Source organism: Oryzias latipes, chromosome 3 (assembly GCF_053564925.1).
Source record: "Oryzias latipes strain Hd-rR chromosome 3, Olatipes_Hd-rR_3.1".
Taxonomy (NCBI): Eukaryota; Metazoa; Chordata; class Actinopteri; order Beloniformes; family Adrianichthyidae; genus Oryzias; species Oryzias latipes.
Genome location: NC_136239.1, coordinates 18,164,343 through 18,186,695, shown reverse-complemented (window position 1 = coordinate 18,186,695; position 22,353 = coordinate 18,164,343). Strand labels below are relative to the sequence as shown.

The 22,353-nt window shown below is 39.8% G+C and overlaps 3 protein-coding genes across 6 annotated transcripts in view; 1 reads left to right on the top strand and 2 right to left on the bottom strand.

Moving 5' to 3' along the window:
• The window catches only part of pla2r1 (phospholipase A2 receptor 1), a 33,256-nt gene extending 30,643 nt beyond the window's left edge, over positions 1-2,613 (bottom strand). The window contains exon 1 of the mRNA XM_023953360.2: positions 2,272-2,613. Coding sequence (XP_023809128.1) covers positions 2,272-2,404 — 133 coding nt within the window. The 5' untranslated portion in view covers positions 2,405-2,613. The remainder of the gene's footprint in view (positions 1-2,271) is intronic.
• A 1,700-nt stretch (positions 2,614-4,313) lies between these two features.
• Positions 4,314-18,432, bottom strand: itgb6 (integrin, beta 6). 4 transcript variants are annotated; one of them, XM_011490746.4, is made up of 16 exons: positions 18,118-18,432; positions 14,693-14,762; positions 14,304-14,383; positions 13,999-14,197; positions 13,674-13,920; positions 13,419-13,584; positions 12,995-13,156; positions 12,494-12,589; positions 12,173-12,262; positions 11,164-11,298; positions 9,091-9,508; positions 8,784-9,006; positions 8,281-8,381; positions 6,328-6,444; positions 6,080-6,246; positions 4,314-4,830 (listed from the first exon to the last, which is right to left on the bottom strand). In XM_011490746.4, the coding sequence occupies exons 2-16, from the start codon at positions 14,745-14,747 to the stop codon at positions 4,753-4,755; spliced, it is 2,334 nt and encodes a 777-aa protein (XP_011489048.1). In that variant the 5' UTR covers positions 14,748-14,762; positions 18,118-18,432; the 3' UTR covers positions 4,314-4,752. The 4 variants fall into 4 exon arrangements, with proteins under 4 accessions (XP_011489048.1, XP_078800448.1, XP_078800447.1 ...); XM_078944322.1 differs by lacking the exon at positions 18,118-18,432 and adding an exon at positions 14,912-14,929; XM_078944321.1 differs by lacking the exon at positions 18,118-18,432 and having other exon boundaries at positions 14,693-14,833.
• The window catches only part of psmd14 (proteasome 26S subunit, non-ATPase 14), a 37,191-nt gene continuing 29,642 nt past the window's right edge, over positions 14,805-22,353 (top strand). The window contains exon 1 of the mRNA XM_078944324.1: positions 14,805-14,942. Coding sequence (XP_078800450.1) covers positions 14,835-14,942 — 108 coding nt within the window. The 5' untranslated portion in view covers positions 14,805-14,834. The remainder of the gene's footprint in view (positions 14,943-22,353) is intronic.

Sequence of the window (22,353 nt, the reverse complement as noted above, 5' to 3'; positions counted from 1 at the left end):
ATAATTTAAAAAAATGGTATCGACACACAGAAACCAAATGAAGATGTGAAAACTGCGTGACCTCCCATGACCCAAAAACTATAAGTACACTGACACCTTGATGCTTCTATAAACTCCTCAGTGCCAGCAGTGGTTGACTGAAATATACTGTAGGTTGCAATAAAACACAAATGTACACAAAACAAAACAAAACCAAGTTCTAATGCAAACCTAGAAAAAAACTGGCTCTTACATATCGTGTTGTATCTATTAAAAAAGGAAAGCAGAAGTTCAATATCCAGTATTACTAATTGGTAACACCAAACAGGTTTTTGAAAACCATATTTTGGGTCCCATTAAAAATCTAATACTATGAATCTCTCACTTGTTCTACACATCAACCAAAGCCTTGTAGCTGTTGAAATGTCTGCAAACATGATGTTCCTTTTTATTCAAGTGTTTTCAGTTTTTTTATTTTAATATATAGAAATCCCAGGATGTGTTTTATTCATTGTATAGGTTTTAGACTTTAAATCACAAAAGTGCAAACAGTTTCTCTGTCCTTCAGTAACGTTTTCACCAGTTACTTTTGTTTTCACACTTCAATAGGTTTTTGAATATATCATTTTTACTTCTATTTGATTAATATTACATTAGAAATTTTAAGAATAGTGATTCCTGGATAGGACTACATATACCTCTAAGGGTACTTAAAAAATCCTTAAAATAAGCTCAAAAACTAAGTTTTGTGATGTACTTATAAACTACCTTGATTAAGGCTTTTAAAAGTGTTTTAGAGTCCCAAGTGCCATTCAACCCATGTACTCACTGGTATAGGGACTCTGCAGAAATACATGTCGCCAGCGTTCACCCGGAGCAAAGTGGGGTTCAGTGGTAGGTGGCCAAGGTGGGAATAGAACCTGCACTTATCTGGTCAGAAGTGAACTGCTCTATCTCTGCACTGCAGAGGATTAGGATATTCACTTTAAATCTAAAGACCCTTAAATGTCATCTATAACTTCTCACATTAAGCAAGGCACCCCTCTAAATTTTTAAACCAACTTCCTGAATGTGATATTTAGCTTTATTTTGTTTTTTCAATCAAACATGTTGTTTGCTTTTTTTTCCATTATATTGGTGTTTTGTTGTTTTCCATCTTTTCATTTTCTAAACCTGCTTATTCCCTTATGGTATCCCAGGGTTGCTGGAGCCTATCTCAGCCACTGTTGGGCGAAAGACAATATATCCTGGATCCCCTGAACATGTGGCAGGCCCGTACAACCACGCAGTCAAATTCACACCTATACAGACAATTCAGAGTCATCAGTTAAAATATTGAGTGTGTTTTTGAACAACAGGAGTAACTGGCGAGAACCCACAAGGATAAAAATGCAAACTCCACATAGACACAAAGCTGGGATACAAACCAGGATCTTCTGACTGTGAGGCAAAAGTGCTAACCACTGCACCACAATACAGCCTGTTTAGTTGTTTTAGTATTGCCAGTCCCTTTATTTTTTTCTTTGTATTATGTTTTGTTGCATTTGTGCAAATGTTTCTATTTGTAATGTTGTGTTTCATATATTACACTTATTACACCATACTTGTATGGAAAGTGCCAAACAAGTAGGTCTGTTTTAGATGAGTTAGAGGTCACTTGCCTAATTATAATTTGAAAAGGAGGACAATGGATCTGACGGGGGAGGGGGCATCACACCTGTAATAAATATTTGAATGAAATTTCTTTTTGTGATTTTAATTAACTAATAAAAGTTTGTTTTTTTTTTGCTGACAATAAGTACTTATCTTTAAAACATATCATATGTAAATCATAAATACCCAGTGATGCTTTAATTAAATAATCTGTTAAGTTCACTTCATTAATGTGTTTTACTCCCTGCTTTCTTTTTTATACACAGGTTTCATGTCTTTACCAACCCTGCGACACAGATCAGACTGGTGACCTGTCCAGGATGCCCCCTGCCTTCGCCCACAAATGGCCGGGATAGGCTCCAGCAGCCCCGTGATCCCGAAAGGGAATAAACGGAAGAAGATGAATGGATGAAAGAATGTCTTAACTACAAAATAAGAGCCTTTAGAAAATAAAAAATGAGAGCCTTCGCTCTGGGTTATAAGTAGATTCATCGGGGGTGTGGTGTTGGTGGGGGGGGGGGGCGCTGAAGCAAAAACTGCGTGCCACGTTCAACCTGGAAAATGACAGGATGCTGCGGTGCAGACGCTCCGCGCAGCCGACGCGCCGCGCTCGAACCCCCAGAAGTTCGATAAACTTACTGTTAAGCACCACGAGCTGCTTCTCCTCCAGGACCTCCTCGTCCTCCCCGCTGACACCCCGGCAGCTCCTCGTCAGGAGCACGGCCGCACAAAAAACCGCCACGAGCGTCGCGGAGCCGCAGCGTTCCAACATTTCGATAACGGAGTGAAGAGCCGCGGAGCGCGCGCCCGCACATTCCGGGACTTCCGGTCGAACCGCGGCTATGTTTTGGGCCCCTTCTCTCCCTCCTGGACAACTTTGACCGAGTAGAGTTTTTCAGCGGGGCGCCGGCGACGTCACGTCTGACGGAGACGCTGCTGCTGTCCGCTGTGCATTCCTGCCGCTCCGCGCTGTTTCCACTGGGGGAGAGCCGCCGCTTTATTTAGACTTTCACCAGAGGAGGACGCAGCCAGGAGCCAGAGGAGCTCTGCTGGCTGCACCCCCCAAAAAGTCTGCTCCAGAAAATATTCCTAAAGTTTTCAAATATACACAACTTTATACTCAAGGAAATACATAAAAAACGCGTGTTTTCCCTTTTTTCTTTCGACCTTCATTCTACTAAATTGACTAATTCATCTGGGTTTAAGTTTCTTTGGAGTAAACGGACAAGAATGAACATGAATGTTTTAAAATCTGTGCTTTTTTTCTCTCTCCTATCCTAGCAAAAGTAGTCTACTTGTATTTAAAGTCCCACTCCAATCATCTTTTGGTCTATTTTTAAAGCATTCCCAGAGGTCTTTTAATCAGGATCATGCAGATTTTTGGCAAAACAAATAATCTGTCGTTTTCTAGGACATAGTCTCTGCAGAGCAGCAGTGATTCATTCGAAAATCTTCTCTGGGTTAGGGGCGGGACTGTTGGCGAAGTGTAAGCCTGCCCACACTTCCCATCATCTATTTGTTTATACGCTCTCCCGCTATCTTACAGCCCTTCACACCCCAACGTAGCATTAGCGGTACAACAAAAAGGGCGAGCAGTATCGGAGCTATCCAGCCGTCCGGTTTTGAGCCAGAAAAACAAAAACGTCCACGCATCTAGTCGTCTACAAGTAGATGCATCAGACTGGAGTGGAGAAGGAAGCTTGTGGCTCATCAATTGCATAGGTTCTGTGTCACTGCTACAATCTTTCAAATGGCTTTTGTTTTTCATCTTTTCCTAATTCGTAATGATTGAATAAATACTCTGAAATGCAATTGTAAGATTAATTTCGTTGTTATATGTTCTCCATATGACAAGAAAAAATGCTACGATATCATATTAAAAACACCAAAAACCAGATCAAAATTTTGGAGTGGGTCTTTAACTGTAGGTCTACTACAATATTAACTTATTCTATAGGCCTACTAAAAGTGTACTTAAAGTTGACTTTTTTTTACATAAGTAACCAAAAATTGGTTTGGCATTGGAAACTTGATAAATGAATCCACACTAAATCAAAACAAATCAAACTATGAGCTTATCAATTGAAATCAAATCAATTATGTCTTTTTAGAACATAATAACCTCAACTTGAGGTTGCAAATGTTTCTTAAATTGCTTTCATCGCATAAAAATCCTTTTATACATTTTAAAATAGTTTTTTCTAATAAAGTAATCTTTAAAATGTTTGAAGGCTATATAAGCTTTTGATTGGCTAAGTTTTAGTACAGACAAAATGGAAAATTTACCCTTCCACTGCACAGTTCACAGACAGAACGATAGAAGTCCTCTGATATTGATGCCCTGCAGCCAAATACCAATATTTAAAAACTAGATGAAAATACTCCATTCAAATTTAGGCATTTCTACCATCACTACTTCATGGTTCCTCAGGGTGGTGCTGAACATACAATTAAAGAAAACCGAGCAAGAATAATGACAGCTAAATAGAAAAATACCAACCCTAAATTGGGGGGACTTAGCTAATTGATTTTTCCATAATATATTGTATTTTAAGCTACACGAATTAGTCATTTGAAGTATTATTTTTTTTAAAAATTATCCTAAATCCTTAAAACAGGAAAAGCAAAAATAACCTCCCCCATTGCCTTCTCTTTTTTCATAAATCAAACTAACAAAAACATTTCACAGTAGTTAAAATCTTTATTTGTGCGCCTTCTGAGACTAAAAAACAACAAAAAAACAACAAATATTTACATTCAAGGCTCAGCCTGTCTCATTAGAACAACAAACAATATATTAAACCAGAATATTTACATTTGTCTGAACAAAATAAGAAATGATCTTTCAGTAGTTGAACATCGCCTCAAGCAGTACCCCAAGTACACAAACAACTGTGCCAAATGATTCCATTGTGTTGTTCAGTGATTCACAACACAACACTGACAGTGAAAGACTGCTGGGTCATAGCATCTCTGAGTTTACACATTTCTGTCTCCCACACATGCACGCACACACATGCGAGCACACAGACGCATTCATCCACACACACACACACACACAGAGGCGTACCTAAGTGATGCTTTCACTGGTTCCAGTTTATCACCAGTACGGAATCATTGTTATAATCCTCTATGTAAGTCCTTGTAGGTTACATTTTTAAATGTAGATGTTGAGCTTTTGAAGAGAGGATTGGTTCCCTGAAGAGAAAGAAACAAACAAAACAAAACATTATGGAGAATATCGTGGATCGATGTCCTACACTGTTATTGTGGAACAGTTTTTCTCTGCGGTTCATAAAAATCAGAGAACTAAAAATTTCTAAATAGGTTATGGATCAAAAAGTAAATATGAGAACTTTAATTTATCACATGTTCACCCAGCAAACGTAGCTTCTGATTCTGTGTAATGCAAATTACTTGTGCAAATAAACAAAAGGATCTATCTATGCTATTGATGATTGTAATCTAGTCACTTAGGCCTAGAAATAGTAAAAACGTATATGCTTGCTTAGAGCAAATATTACAAAGCAAAAAGTATATATTTCTGCATAGACGGTGCTAAATGAATACCATATTTTTGAAGTATAAGTTGTGTTTTTTTGCATAGTTTGGCCAAGGATAGGACTTATATTCAGGAGCAACTTGTATCTGATTTAAATATAAATATTTGCTCATATATTTGTTATTTTCCCACTATCAACCGGTTTCCCTTTAGGAGTTGTTTCCCGCTAACAACCACTATAGGGCACTGTAGATGTGTGCATCAGTATTTTATATTGACAGCAACGCAGAAAAAGAGGCTCTGTCCAAAGCAAACTTTAAATTTTTCTGTTTTCAAGCCAGACATTCTAATAGTTGTTTATATTTTTCCTTTCGTGTACTAATGCAGGGCAGCAAGTCACCAAATTTGGTCACAGAGACACAGACGTACCACTGATATTTCTGTCATTCAGACGCTGCTTCTTCAGTATAAAAGGTAATGATCCCCGTAAAAAGAAAAGACAAAAAAGGGCTGAGTGATCTCATGAACCCAGGCATGAAGACATGTTTACCAATGCTTTTGTAAAGCTCTTCAAAAAAAAAAGAACTTGATCTCTCAACATCATCCGTGTCTTCCGTGTATTGAAAATGAGATATACAGTCAATGCAGGCTAAAAACTTAGCGGGAGCCTTTCTCACACGCGACGGGAGTGTCTAAATTATGAACACATTTTTGGACAAACATTGAGCATCCAATTTCATGTATGTTGAAATAGAGGTGGCTGAGGTGAATTTGACATGTGAATTGCATTTGGTGTGAACGCAGCATTGGCGGGTTTGTCCAGAAGCCTTGCGCTTTTCTCCCAAAAGTGCGACTTATACTCCAGTGTGACTTATAGTCAGAAAAATATGGTAGTTTATTTTTGTGATGTAAGGACCTAAAATGTTTTCATGTTATTCCTCCTACCGTTTGCCATTTTGCTTTAGCCTTTTCTGCCTCAAACTTGGCCACCTCCTTCTTGTCGTGGACTGAAATCAGCACCTTCCACACAGCCAGCAGGATGAGGCCGATGCACACAACGGAAAGGGACACCCCCAGAATGATCATGGGGATGTTGGGGGCCTCCGGGCATCCTGACAAAGGCACAGATCGTGAGCTGAAGAGTAAAATGTTTTTTTTTTTTTATCTGTGCCTATTGGTGCCGCAAAACCAACCGTATTTATGAAGATTGTAAGCAATGACTCCCGTCTCATCCTCCACCCCACTAAAAGAGACCCAGCACTCACTTTCCATCTTCAGAGTGCACTGCATAGACGGGCTCTTGTAATAATCTGAAAAGGAAAGTATATGTGAGTCTATCTGCTCTACCTGACAAACATCGTGTGCAAGGGGATCCTAAATATATCAGATTTCTTTACTGACTGTGGAGCATATAGTCTCCTCTGTTGTGCTGTCATTGTGATTTCCATATCAAAGCCTGTGATCTGGTGTGGGGTCGTGTGTGTGTGAACCACAAGAAGCCTGACAATCCAAGATGAAGATCAGATATGCCTCGCAGCTTGCACAAATACTGCGACTCTGAAATCCCGTCTGCAGAGAAGGAAGATCAGGTCCTTTGACTGTTCAGACGCTTTACAATGGAGCTGCCTGTACAACAAGGTAAATAATATGCTTCCTTTTCTTCCACGCCTCTCAGAAAGGACGTGGATGGAGTTGTTCAGTGGAGAAGGGTGCAGATTTCAGGGAAACACCCAAGTTGATGAAGGTCAGATTCCTCCAAACCACTGACCTCTGCTGGAAGTTTTAGATCCAGCAAATCAAGTACCAAGCAGTCCCAATCCGACTGAATTATATTTAAAAACAAAGTTGTTTTTTTAACCCCTTCTTGCTGTATGTTGCTAATTTACAGCATAATCCAGGTATCCACTTATTTTAACATAACTTTGAAAGGAAAAAACAAAGAATATTTTTTATGTAATTGGAAATAAATTCAGCCATGAAAGGGTTAAAGGTATCCTTACATGTAAACCTTTTTTTTAAAAAAACTTGTTACTTTATTCGCTTTAATAAATATGAATCATTTTTTGTATTTTTAAATAACGTTTTTCCCCCCCACTGATCAGGGTACAATAACAGATGTCAAATTACATCGACCTAAAACCTGTTTGAGATCTGATTCTGCCTTGCGCCTGAGGAAAAGAAGGTGCCGTTCACTGATATGATCTGTCTCCAAACACAACTTTCCTTGAGTGTATCTTCCCAGAAAAGTGGGATTTTCAGGTTTGGAAGCTACGATGCATTACATGATCCATTTGCTAAAACAAGTCAACAAACTGCAGGGTCGTTTTGTAACAGCTTTTTTTTAAAGTAAATTTGGCATTAATTTGTCCTGTTTATCAATACAAAAGATTGTTAAATGTAAAAAAAATCACCTCCACTTCTATGTTTATGGTATTGTACATTGCTTTTAAACCCTTCCCCTAAAATGAATTTGTTGCGAGTAGCTATTTAAATTTAAACTGATCGTTAGTGACATACTATGTAACTGGGAAGTCACTGAATAATTTTTAAAAATAAAATGAAAAAGTAAGTGAGATCAACTTATTGCTCTATAAGAAATTCCCCTGTCAGTTGTGGGCAGAATTGCTGTCACAGAGTGAGCCTGCCCTCATTTCCCATCATCCCTTTGGTTACACCCCCTTCCGCCAGATTACCCCTCACAACCCCAACCTAACATTACGGTGCAGCAAAAATGGAGAAAAAATGTTGGAGCTATTCAGTCGTACACTTTTGAGCCAGATGGCAGCTCGGAAGAGGAAAACAAATATCTAGTCGTCTACAAGTAGAGGCATCAGAATTGAGCAGAGAAGGGAGCTCGTGCCTTGACCATTGTAGCTTCTATGTCATAAATAGGCTCATTTTACATCACAATTTTTTTGTCTGCTCTCAATTCTTAATGATTTGAATAAAAAAATATTCAGAAATGGAACCAAATTTGATCAAACAAATTGATTTTACACAAAAGTTTGAAAACTGTGTTTGTATTTCATCAAATCTTGCAGATTCATATATCACCTGTTATTGAGAACTTGTGAATCAAAACTCAGATTGATTCCGTATTTCAGCAGTGATATTTTCGATCCAGCGAAGGCAAACTAAGAGGATACCTTTATCTGATGTCAAGTTGACCAAGATTTTAGCTCGGCTGCACTCCTGCTCGCATGAAGCAGGTTCCTCGTTGTCTTGAAGGTGGCACTCCACACAGGTCCTGTTGTCAAAGCAGACAAGAAAGAAAAAAAAGGTTGGATTTTTTTTTTTTGAGTGAGACTTGATGAGGAGGAATCCCGGTGCTCAGTGTTCCCAAGACTTAAACTCATTCTCTACCAGCAGTCACCCTTCAGACAGTAGTATCAAATAGCACCAACCCTGACAGCTGCTTTACAATGGGGAAAGGAAATCTTTTAGCCTTGTGTAGGGGACATTAGTGTCTTTTGATGTCACATTGAAGGTGTAGACACATATGAACAAGAGGATCAAAACCCGATATCCCTGAACTCAAAAGCACCGTCAGATCATGTGGCACAAGAAGAAAACAGCTTATATCGTGATATGAATCACAGCAGTAAATCTGACACAGTCCCTACATTCCCTTTCTATTCAGTGTGCTCACCTTGCAGAGGAGCACGCTTCTTCACATGTTGGGCATTTCTCACACTTGTCCCCGGATGCTCCAGGAACGGTGCAAACACACTTCCCACAGCTGCATTTCCCCCTGCCGCTGCAGAGGTCGCCGTCCTCAGACTTGCATTCCTCAGTTTCTGTGCTGCAGTTGCAGTAATCCCCCGTCCATCCGCTTTCACAGTGACACTCCCCGCAGTCACACACACCATGACCTTCAAACATGAAATCCTTTAAGAAACGAGCTCAACGGCAAAAAAGTAAAAAAAAAAGTGAATAGGTCGCCTATGATTAGTCACCTCCACAGAGCTCTCCCCGGAAACGAACACAGGAGTAATTGTCACACTCACAGTAAGCCCCATAGATGCGGCCAAAGCTGGATTTGTGACACACACACTGGCCACAATAACAGTCCCCCTGACCATTGCACTTCTCTGAGTCATTGGTTGCGTGGCAGTCGCTCAACAAAGCAGTCTCCTCATTGCATTCGCATTGAGCTCCAAGGAAGCCTGGCTGGCAGACGCACACGCCACACTGGGAAACTCCTTGGCCCTCAGTGCACTGGCTGCTGTTTGCTGTCGGAGGCTGCTGGCAGTCACACGAACAAAGAGAGTCCAGTTCCACCTCTAAGCTGTCCTGGAGGCCCACCGCCTTGAGAGAGAAGTGTCGCAGTCCTGACAGGCACCCTGGAAGCTCCACTGACACGTTGAAGACCACCTGTGGAGGAGAGGAGCTTCTATGATGCTAACAAACTAAAACTGGTCTTTGACCTTTGCACAAATACAGAACAAAATAATCTTTATTGCAGTGTGATGACTGACATGTTGTTTTTTTGTTAGAATATTTTTCGGCATCAGCTAAAAATGACAGGCCTCGATATTTCAGCCGGAGGCTCAACTGAAACTTGACGGGGCATTGCACACTGAAAGTCCAATATAATTTTTATCCTCTTTTTATTGTTTTTATTAAGTCAATTATTATATGCTAACACATTTTACTTGTTTGTTTAATGTCTGTTATAATCTACTGTGTCTCGTCTGTGCTCCTGTCCTTGGGCGTGGACCTCGCCTTTGGCTCGTCTCACGGCCCCAGCAGACCCCCAACTTCATCTGGATGAAGCCCAACTGCTATACTATTCAAACATGTAGTTGTAGAGTTAGATAAGCTCATTTTTCTTTAACAGTCCTGGTACATCGCCTGTCCGTTCTGGGGGAGGATCCCTCCTTCATGTGGACACCCCTGAGGTTTCTTCTTTTTTTTCTGTAATGGTTTTATAGGAGTTTTTCCTTACCGAGAAGGAGTGTGTAAGGGCAAAGATGCCCAGTTTAGCTTAGTCTGTTTAGTTTAGTTTAGTTTAGTTTAGTTTAGTTTAGTTTAGTTTAGTTTAGTTTAGTTTAGTTTAGTTTAGTTTAGTTTAGTTTAGTTTAGTTTAGTTTAGTTTAGTTTCGTTTCGTTTCGTTTCGTTTAGAATAATCAGCTATTGTATTTTGTAACTTATTTTATGCTTTGTACAATTAGTGAAGCCCGTTGAGACAACTGTGTTGTAATATTGGGCTATATAAATAAAACTGAACTGAATTGATCCGATGTGTGTATGCAGCAATAGACTGCTGGGAATCAAAAAAGTATTTATCTGATTCATTAACTTATAAAGTACTTTTTTTTTTTTGGAAATGCCACGTTTATTATTCAGAATGTGTCTATAAAGATCACTTACATGTTTTTTTTAAATGAATTTTATCCAACAAGATTTTTAAAAATGTTTGTTTCACAGTGAAAATACTCTTTTGTGGATTTGCTAAGTCATAAAAAAAGATCCTAGGTATGTCAAAGACAAACTTTGCTTTATGTGCCTTTTTTGTGCTTTCAAGCAACAGTTCCCTGCCATGTCTCTGAGAAGGATTATTTACAGAATTAGTGGCTGTTTTTAATCCCTAAAATAGACCAAAATTGAACCTACTTTAAAAAAAAAAGAGTCTGTTACATCATTAGTCTGAACAGGATTAAGTCAATTATGAAACTGGTTGATTGAATTTTGAAACATTAAATTAATTTCCCAAAAAAATTGTGTTTTTTAATTAATGTGAAAACCTATTGTTTTTTTGATAAAATCCCAACAGACCTTATGAAGATTTGGTACCTAAATCTTTAGGAGCTGCAGTATGAATCACTTTGCCAGGGCCTATGCTTTTAAAGAACAATTTACTCCAGGTTTGCATGTTAGGCACTCACTTCTGCTGTTGGGCTTTACTCAACTGAATTTATCTTATCTGTCATAGGTTTATGAGGTACTTCACAACATTTTGAACTGCACCCACCAGTCTGAAGGTTGCATTTTCAACAGCAAGCCACAAAAGGCAGAAGCCACTGACCGTCTCTCCAGGTTTGATGTTGGAACAGTATTTCACGTCAGGAAAGGCCGTCCCGTTGGGACAGATAGCTGTGAAGGATATGTGCAGCTCCTCTGTGTCTCCAAGAGCTTCCAGCTCAATCTCAGATCGTAGTTCCTGAAAAACAGACGTCCTTATGAAGAGGAAAGAGGTGCTGAAAAAAAAAACCTTTCCTTTGTTAGACAGCCAACCTCAGAATCCATCAAACGCCTGTTGTTTTTAAAAGTGGGGCTTTCTTTAATGTATGATTACTCTAACCTTGCAGTGACCTATGATCTGTTAACAGCTTGAAACTTCTTGCCTTTTCAGTGAGTCATCAGCCCAGGTGTGATAGGTGATACTGAAGGAGGAGTGACAGTTAACTGCTGCTGGAGAGAAAATGACAAATGGACTCTGTGACGAAGTGTCTAGGAGGCATCAGATGGTTAAGTTCCTCCAGGAATGAACCTGTACAGCGTCCTTTGTGCCGCTGTAGCGGGGAAACATTTACGGTACACGATGTCTAACGAGCAACATTTTGATCCATTGCATATCATAAACTGTAAAGCCTCCAGTTGTGTTGCTTTTGAGCTTCGTATCTACAGACGCATTGGGAAAGGGGACTCCTCTCCAGGTGCGGTTCAAAAGGGGCATAAGTGACGAAGTAATTAGAGGACTGTGCACCTCCACCACCAATCATGGCTCGTGCGGCGGGGGGTTTACAAAACAAGACTGAGAACGGCAGAGAGAAAAAAAGAGGGGCGAGGACATCAAACAGCTGGGGCAAGCAGGAACTTGCTGGTGCGAAAGCACGGCACGGCAGATGAAAAAATGCAATACAACACAAAGCGAAGGATGAACAGCAGGAGAATGGGCAGGAAAAGAAAAGGCTGTTGCCTTTCATTCATCATGACATAATCGTAAAAAAACAACCCTATTTTTTCCCCTTAACTATTAAGTGTTTGTTGGCTAATTTTGCTCTGAATCAGACTTGACCAGCCTCTTTATTTACTTTGTACGCCGACACAATCAGTTCCAGGACATTCCCTGAATCCTTTGCCAGAACTCCGACTGTGGCGCCAGGTATGAGATCTGCATAATTCTAAAAGAAAACAAAGCAAAACAAGCAAACAGAAGAGGCATTGTAACAAATGTAGGTAGTGTTGCCTGTAGTTTCAAAAGCAAAAAAAAAAAAAAGCGGAAAAAAGGCTGGGCTAGTTTGAACAGGTAGAATGAAGTCAGTACATTAAAATGTTACTGTCAGAAAGGATTTAAAATTCATCCTTTTTTTTTAGACCTACAAAACTGGAAAGAGTTGAACTTTTCATTTTACCTTATAGTTGTTTATCTGTTCCTCTGTCACAGCAAATATTAACAGGATGTTGTTTTCCACTACTTTTTCAATCAGCTGACCGAGAGTTGGATACTCCTGGAAAGGTAGGGATACCAAAGAGTAGACATGGAGGATTCAGTTGATTTAAACCTTTTGTAGGATATGCATCTTAGGTTGAAAATACATGCTTTTGAGGGTTGGTTCTGACACACTAAAGCCGCATAAAAGAAAAAAAAAGGCAGATTTGTGTTTCTTATAGTATATGTTTAACATAAAATCACCACAAAACTGGAGCTATAGAGATCTGATCCATTAGCACCCAGATTTTCTGTTGTAACCAATGTGTTTTTTTTAAGTGTTCAAGGGGAGTTGAGAAGCAAACACAAAGTCAGGACTAAATGTGGTCTGGTATCAACTCTGATTTTTTTTTAAAACCCTTCTTCAAGGGTTTATTTTGGAAATTCAACCTAAAGCATCTAAACTACCTGGCTTAAGGTTTACCTGCAATGTAGACATGTAATAATCATTGTTTGCATCCAGGTGACACTGGCCATCATTGGGAATCACAATTCCAGCCATCCTACTATCCATCCCAAAGTGTGAGTCGGCACCACTGACAAAAACCAGCAGACGCATCGAATCATTCCTCCAGCCGATCTTGTCCTGTAGGAGCCACATCAGCTATGACTAATCATAGAATAAAAGTTCATGACACAGAAACTGACTTTTACTAAACGAAGTACTCAAATAATCCGTCCCAATCAGATTTCTGCTCCTACTTACCAGGGAAGTGCTGGACATGACTGAGATATGAGTAAGAATCAGCTGGCAGGTATATGGCTCAAATCTGGAGCAGCTGGCGTTTCTAATCATCTACATTCGCTTTTTCCCCCAAAAAAGTAATTTTAGAAGGAAACTGTCTTACCCCGCAAACTGTTGCTTGCATTATTGCATCAAATCCACCCTCCAACAGATCAAGATTTGCAGACACTTTTTGCTTTGCAATGATCTCGTTGAACTTGTCAGTTCTGCTTGTCAGAGGCAAAACGTGTTTGTAGCCAAACGTTGGCTGGCAAATCATGCTTGTGTGGCTGTAGGGGGGTACAGGGGGTAGAAAAAAAACATGTCAAAATAAAGAAGAAGATAAAAAGAGGAGTTTCTGCCGAGTGATGCGTCACACCTGCAAGGGTTTGCCAGCTGTTTCTCAGTGATCTGGATGAAGGGAAGGACAGGCTTGTCCACAAATGATCCAAAACCCATCCGGAATTTACTGGTAAGTTTGGCCATTTCTTTAGACAGAGTAGAACCCAAGTTCTTGATCATCCCTAGGTCATCAAACATGGATGCAGACAGGTCCATCAGGTAGTAGATGTCCACCGGATAATCTTCAGTGTGCTTTATTTTTACTTGGAAAGTCACCTCACTGCCTGAAGGCAAACAATGCAACCCATTAATTTTGTTTAAAAATGAGGGACGCGGCCTAAGAAAGTCTGTTGACTGCTTACCAGGTCGCAGCTTCAGGGACATTTTTTGTGGGGAGATTTGAGTCTGGTTTCCAGCAGCTGGCTTCTTCTCTAGAGGTCGATCTTGAAGAATTTGGGCTTCGGAAACGGGTAAATAGATGTGGGCTCTGTCGCATCCCTTTTCCAACAAAATATTCAGGGTGTCACATCTTTGTGAGACTGAAAACCAGTCGGTGAAATTCTACAAAACAAAGCAACACATTGAAGGATTTGGCATTGCACTTCCAGTAAAACCGTACAATGTGACCGTCCGCATGTTGGGGTTTCATGCACTTGTTGCTGATTACCTCCTCTGTGCACCAGGCACAGTTAGCACTGAGCTGCAGACAGTCATCACAGGTCACCACACTGCCTTCTGAGCAGGATCCTGCAGTTCACATGAACACAGGAGAGCTGAACTTGTTGACACTAAGCATATTTGTATGGCACTTTGGTATTTTCATTGTTAGAGGATTTTTTCATTGTTTACAGTTGTGGGACCTAATCTTTTGAGATACAAAAACTTTTTTTAATATCCCAAATCAGATGTTGATATTTCAATAAATAGTAGTTTTTGACATAAACACAATAGCCCCAAATATTTAGTATCCGTTAGTGTGTTTGCTCGTCGCTCATGTTTGCGCATGACAGAAGTGTCGCCCTTTCTTTTATTAAACGGAACCAAACCCTCGCTTACCCTCCACGGTGTGGATCCAGTACCGCAGGATCAGGCTCAGCAGTAGAAACCCCATCAGTCCGGCAGGTTACTGGTTGGGAAGAAACATAAGAAGAATGTTTCAAGTTGGCTCAGGAGCTATTTACAGGCGTGAAACCTATCCATGATCCTCCAGAGAGAGCGGAGCGGGACAGCGCAGCACCTGAAGAAGAGGAGGAGGAGGCGAGAGGCTGCTTTTACCTGCGCAGCCTTTGGTTTCACTTCCGTCCAGGTGAGAAAACGAGGCGGGAGCGCGAGCGCACCGCACGCGCGCACTACCTCCTTTTTTTCTTCCAGCCGTAGCAGAAATCTGTCATAAGTAATTTGTCATATACTGTTTTGTGGGCGTGAGAGACATTAACATTTTGTCAAATGGTGAAGATTATGTTCCAACAAAGAGGAAAGGTTCAACTAGACTAAAGACGGTCTGCAGAGGCTCCATTAAAGTTTAGGTTTGACTTAACCATGTGTTCTTGCTTCACATTCATTAATCCCCTTTACTCCGTGATCAAACATGAATGTTGAAACACAGTGAAGTCTGAAGCGGTTTGTTGTTGTTGTTGTCTTAACAACCTGTGTTGGATTTTGTGCTGCTGTTATGGCTCCTTATCTTTTCTAGATCACCTGCATGGCTTTTCCACACTCAGCTACAGGGAGTCATTCAATCTAAATCTGTCTGATTTACAGGAGTGAGTGTTCCTCTGTTACCTCCTTTTATTATGATGCTGTCATAGCCAGTTCCAGGTTTACTTTAGTCCAGCTGCTGGTCTAGGACAAAATATCTGACATTTTATTTTAAAAGAGGCTGTTTTTCTCATCTAAAAAGCTGTAATTAAGGGAATTTTTCATCTTTTGACATTATTATATCACAAAAACTAGTTTCTTTCTTCCTAATTCGAAGGTTTTAGTTAAACCTGTTTTTGGAAGGAAAAAAGTAGTTTAAAATCAAAGCCCCAAGCGGCGTTGTACAGTACAGACCAAAAGTGTGGACACATCTTCCCATTAATTTAATGAGAATGTGTGTCCAAACTTTTGGTCTGTACTGGATGTCTGCAGTAGCTAGCCGCCCTAAGTAGGCAAAGTGAGGATGTGCCCCTCTTTTTTGCCCTTCCCCTTTTTTGCCATACCACCCTGTCAAAGCTTCTTGTGACAAATTCATTAAAAATAACTTTTTTCAAAAGGTGGCTTTTCTGTTGGTTTTATCTCCATAGCAACCATTTTGTTATTTTGGTCATCTGGGTGTGACGAACAGGTCTATGTAATTTTTAGAAGAATCAGCAAAAAGTAGCCATTTTTGGATTACCTTGGCCACAGATGTTTTCTGTTAACCACGCTCCCATTCCTAACATGTTCATATCGTATGTCAGTTTTGTTCAGCTTGAGCCAACGATTCTTGTATTACGTTTACACAATATTCTATGTAAAAGTGCACGCAACAAGCCACTTTTGATCGCAACGCTAACGCCATTCAAAATCTGCTACTTCTAAATTTAGCCTTTTTTGGCGTAGTAGCTTCTGATTGATACTCGGGGGGATTATGAGATGATAGATCAAAATCCCTTGTCGGAGCTTAGATTTGTAGAAGGTACTTAAGGTTTGTGCCTGAATTCCTTCCCTACGCACTATATAGTGTGTTCGCCATTTTGTAGTGCTGTCCGAATCTACAATTCCAAAATCAAGTGCCCTAGAAATTTCCCATAAGTCTCTGCAAAAACCAGTGTGCATCGATGCTCACTAGAGTGATGAATATAAATCACAATGTATCGCGTCTGAACCATTTTTGGCAAAAAAATTTATCTAGATGTATTTTTTAATAAACCATCAACGTTTTTATCTTCGGAAGACAGTAGATTCATAAATGATCATTGCAAAATGACGTCGACGATGTCATATTCACTGTTTAAAATAAAAAAAAAAGTAGTAAGCATGGTGTCTGAATTGCTTTTAAAATTCAGGGCACTACACAGTCCTGCACTATATCGTTTTTTTGTAGTTAGGGGTTAGGGTAGGAATTCGGACATAGCCATAGTGATTTTTTGGGGGAAAATTCAAGATGGTTGCCTCTTCCTGAGGTCAAAGTTCAACGAACGCTTGGTAGTGGCTGCAAAGTTTAGTTGGCGGGATGTGCGTGAAATTTTATGAATATCGCTCAAACAAAATTTTTCTTTTCCCATATTGCGGGAAAATGAGAAAAACAACAACTGCCACAATTTGCCACAAAATGGCTGTCAAGTGACCATCCCAAATTATTTTCAAAACTTCACTTCGTTAGAAAGTCTTTTCACTGGGTGGTACGTGAGTACCAAGGCTGCTGTATCAAAGTGAAACTTAGAGCAGAAATCCTGCTGGTTCACCCAAACCTTTACGTTATGCATGTTATTTAAGCAAAGTGGAGCAAAGTGTCAATGAATCAATTAACTTAATGAACTCTCCTCTTCTGAATCAGAGCAAACTTTCCTAAAATAATAGTAACATTGAAAATATTGTTAATTTCCTCATAACTGTTTGGATCCGTCAGACATTACAGTCTAACGTTTAATCACAGAGTCTTTTGGACAATACCACTAAAATTCAGACAAATCACACCATGAGCAAATACAGTCGCTAAACTCTATTATCCGGACGATATTACTAAAGTTATGTTAATTTTTAACTTCGGCATGAGTCACTATTGCCACCTCCACGCTGTTTTAGCAGCTTGACGATTAACTTCTGGTAAAGACGGGTTTGCAGGCCGGTCACATGATCTGAAACTCAGTGCATGTGTGTTTAAATCAGGAGGTCAGAGGGTCTGGAGCTGCATAGGTACTGAACCATTGACAGCTGCACAGCCAACATCACTGCCAGCCCCAACTCAGAGGAATCTCACTATATAGCCCCAGCCCCCCTTCCCACCCCCACTGAATCAGAGTGAGTCCCATCTGTCACCCCGGACCAAACCCCACCTCTTCTCCTTCCTCTCCTTTCTGCCCCTAAATTTCAACCCCCTCTCCATAACCCACCCACTTCTTCCAGCCTATCTTCTAGATGTCAGCGTTTCATTCATTCTTCCCCTCCGTGTGCCTGTCAGTCCACTTGCACGGCTCCTGCCTTTCTCCTCACATCTCCTCTGCATCCTTTTGTTTTTGCATTTGATCATTTGGTGCTTTAGGCACAAATTAGAAGACACTTTTCCACCTCACAAACTTTCAAACCTGACTTTGGTTTAAAACCGTTGCAGCCGATTTCTGGGGAGTGGAGAGTCTTATTTTGAAAAGCTGAAAATGCTGTGTCAAATTTACCACAACGTGTCTTTTAATTCTGTCCAGATCTGAGGCACTTTGTTACTGTGGAAAAACAGAACTAGTTCTGAGCAAACCAAAACAAATCCATAAATTATTCAGCCAAACGTTCCTCAGCCAACTCACCTTCAGGGCCATCCTCTGATAACATGCTGTCCGGTCTCAGTCTGTCCTCTTTGCCATGAAGGAAAAGTTAGGGAGAAACAGAGAGGCAAGAGGCCGCCGCATTCGCTCCTATTGTCTCTCGACCGCTGTCAGAGTAACAGTAAACCTATTGTAACGGCGCCCTTTAAGAAGCATGGCACAAGGGTGACCCTGCTACCCATGCTTGTTGGATTTTGTGTGTGGGTGTGTGTCTGGGTTTGAAAGTGAGTGAGTGAGTGTGCATGCATGCAGGGGTCATGTGTGGGTGTCTGCACAAGCTCCGGCTTGCTCGTATGTGTGAGCACTGGGAGGCTGCAGTGATAATGAGCGACAGCAACAACTGCCGGCTCTGAGACCTCCACAGGAGCCCCGCTCCTTTATTAAGAGCCGGCCTGACTGATGTGCTGGCATTGCACTCTAGAGGCTGCACCACGACACAAAGGCAGGGGCTTCGTGATGGCTGTGGATCTCGGGTGTGTGGGCTCATGTTTATTCAAGATGACTTGCGGTACTCCCTGCAGCATGGAGGGGCATGGAGGGAGCGCCAGTTCTGTAATACGGCCTCCTTCCTGCAGCGGTATGACAAGAATGCAGGTGTACATGTGCTTATTGGTGAGCGGGACAAAATAATGAAGCACATTCCCACACTTTGCAAGAGGAGAGGAGCAGATCAAACCTGGCCATAGTCCCAGAGGCCTTGAAACGTGCAGCTTCTTTTTATTAGATGCTTGGCACAGGAATGGACTAAAACCCCCACAGGAGCCCAGCTGAGTTGAATGCTTGCAGACACATGCTGACAGGCCCAGGCTGTAGATGTTCAGCTGGTTCAATACACTGGTCAGAACACTCAAACATATGTTAGTCTGCATTTAAAATATAGAAATTAGTAGTAAAGTATTAAAGAAGTATTTGAAAAAGTTTCTGAAAAAGAGATCTTTTAAGCCTAATATTAGTTCAATCAACATGTTGTTCTTAGCAAAAGACAGGATAATTCAAAATAAGGAAGCTAGATAGGGAACTGCAGTTTTATTATTACGTTTATTACAAAGCAGTTCTACTTTGGTTGTAACAAAAGAGCAATTGTGTTACAAGTGATAAATATAGAAGAACTACTGTGTTAACAGGTTTTTATTGTGATTTTAACAAATTATCATTTATCACAGCTGGTTTCTGTGGTATTCTATAAAAATCAGAACTGTATATGTATAGGTAACACTTTACCATCCCTTTATTAATATGAGTTAGTTCAATATTAAGCATTGATAAAATATTAACTAACTTACATCAGTTTTTATGAATTACTTAGCATTACTAAGCATGTTGTTGAAGTTAACACATTTTTGCTACTCAACTTTACTTAACGATTTACTAAACAATAAAAAAAAGTTGCATTATCAGTTATTTAGACATAAAATATAGTTATATTTTAGTGCTTCAATTGATAATGAAGTATCATAAAGTACTGTTACACATTTCTTAAAGACTTGCTCCTGTTTAAATAGTATTTTTGCTGTTTCTAACATGTTTCTGTGGCATTTTTCTCATGATGGAGGACATGTATTGTCAGGAATGATCACAGGGCTGGACTCAGATGCAGAGATTTCAGTGGTTTTAATTTCTTGAACAAGCTTCAGCTATGGCTCTAGAAATAACCAAACAAACTGGCACAGGACAAAGGGAGACTCAGACTATTTAAGACATGAGGAAGGGGAACACAGGTGGAAACAATCAGGGAAAATTACACAGTCACACCTGTGGGGAACTGACAAGGGCAGGAAGGAACAAGGCCTGAAACGAGAGGAGACTTAGGGTTTCAAAATAAAACAGAAAGTGCAACACGAGACAACACAGGTGACAGACAGACCAGAAGTGCACAACTCAGGACAAAACATAAGAATGACAAGACATGACATATATAAAGACATTTCATATGAAGTTGCTGTTCCAGGTATTCCTCTATTCAAATCATTGTGAATCAGGAGCAGGGGAAAAAAAGCCATTTGAAAAAGCTTGTAGGTGTTACCTATGCCACAAGCTCCCTGCTCTGCTCCATTCTGATACATCCACTTGTAGAAAAATAGATCCATAAATGTCTTTAGTTTCCTCTTCTGAGCTCACATCTGGCTCAAAACTGTACATTTTGATTGCACCACTAAGGTTAGGTTGGGGTTGTGAGGGACTGGAAGCTAGTGGAAGTGGGTAAATCAAGGGATCATTAGAAATCGGGGTGGGTCTACTCCTTATCCCGCCCACAACAAAGAATTAATTTAGGTTAAGTAATGCTTGTGAAGCTATACTGAGAATCCAATAATTGTTACCCAAGAGATATATTTTTACATCCAAAAAATACTTAATAATAACCTTGCTTTTGTGAGTATTGGATCAGCCCAAATTTACATATTACCTTACATGAGGTCAGGTAAGCGCTACCTGATGCCATACACAGTATATGATTAGAAAATTACTACGGTGCCTAAAACATAAATCAATAATTTATAAATGACCATTCAGATAATACAAGTTAGGATTGCAAAGTATTTTACACTCAGTAAGGCATCAAGTAAAGTTAAATAATAAACATTATTTAACTGCTTGATCATGCATTCAGTTAAATGTTTATTAACGCTATTATACATGGTAGCAGTTGTTATTAATTTATTGAATAAAAAATGTAACCGTGACTGGTTAAATATAATAACTGTGACTGCATAATGTGTAAGGAATTTTACAAATGTTGTACACATTCTGCATTGGAAAACTGGTCTATAAATAGTCCCTTCATCTTTGCTATTTGTGTTTTTATGCAGCAAGTGCTTCTCCTTTTCTCTGTCACCTGTTATTTGTTAAGAGGATCTACAGTTGTTTATACGACATACGGTATGTTGCTGCAACCTATGAATCACTCTAATATGCAGAATTAGAAATTTCGATTGCTGAACTGTGCTGTTATGCACAATAAACTATGTAAACCTCAAAAAATGTTTCCTTCCTTTAGAGATTTCATGTGCAAAAGTTAAAGACTCTGGCTTTCTTTACTACCCCAAAATTCCGACATTTAAATTTATATTTATATATAGATAGATAGATAGATAGATAGATAGATAGATAGATAGATAGATAGATAGATAGATAGATAGATAGATAGATAGATAGATAGATAGATAGATAGATAGATAGATAGATAGATAGATAGATAGATAGATAGATAGATAGATAGAATCAAGTTTTCTTCACATAAAAAGACTTTCAAAATGAACTGACACACATACAGCAAGGCGTCTGCTGTTTTGTTTGATATAAATATGAGCCTTCATCTCATTCCACATCTATTCTAACCTCAAAAATGTCATGTTTCATTTAAAAAACAACAACAACAACTTTTAACCTACATAGAACTCAAAGGAAAGTACACTTTAGGGTAGTTTAAGTTTAGAGATGCGGTTTCAGATAAAAGCAGGTATAACATAGGAATTTGATATTTTAAAGCAAGTTTATACATGTTTGGAAATGTCAGTGTACAACCTAGTTACTGTCATCTACCGAGTGCATCTGATAAGTTAAATTCCAGAATGTATTTCACTAAATTGATGTTATTGGACACTGTTGACATCTGTGGGCCGCCTGTGTCCCTGGTCTTATTTGGAGGATCTGTGCCATTTGTCCCCGAGGCCATGGAGACCTAAGGCAATAGCTTTATGCCACAAACACACATACATTAGAGTATTTATATATATGCATATATAGTTTTTTTTTCCCTCCTGTAACTGGGTGAAGGTGATTATTGTGCTTTGGAGGGTGTGTTGGATAATCTCGAATTCTGGAGGTTATGTTTCCTGCGACTGGTAAGGGATGGGGCCATGGTGCCTTAATGTCTCCGGGATCAACAGCGCTAAGTCTGAGCTTAAAAATGAGATCCGGTCGGAGAGTGAAACTACAAAGACTGTGTGCCTGAAATAGTGCAGGAAATAGGATAGGGAAGGAGCACCCGTACTGGGCATGTCGTTCAACTGATCCGTCCAAAGCTTTGTACATACTACCAGGCGCAGTCATACTAAGAGACATCTGTGAGGAGATATTAGATCTGCTATGAAAAGAAACTGCTTTGGCTCACAGTGCCCTCTGCTGCCACACTGTTTAAACACTCTTAACCTTGTCTATTTTTGGACTGGACAGCTTTAATTTAATTATTTTGTTTTCATGACAGCTAAGATTTCTTTT

What these genes read in the sequence shown, in the direction of transcription:
- itgb6 (XM_011490746.4), bottom strand. Translation starts at nt 14,747, where the DNA reads ATGGGGTTTCTACTGCTGAGCCTGATCCTGCGGTACTGGATCCACACC. An exon ending in CCGGGGAGAGCTCTGTGGAG is followed by an intron (nt 9,007 to 9,090) that starts GTGACTAATCAT and finishes TCATGTTTGAAG; the next exon opens with GTCATGGTGTGTGTGACTGC. An exon ending in CAACTTGACATCAGATAAAG is followed by an intron (nt 6,445 to 8,280) that starts GTATCCTCTTAG and finishes TTTCCTTTTCAG; the next exon opens with ATTATTACAAGAGCCCGTCT.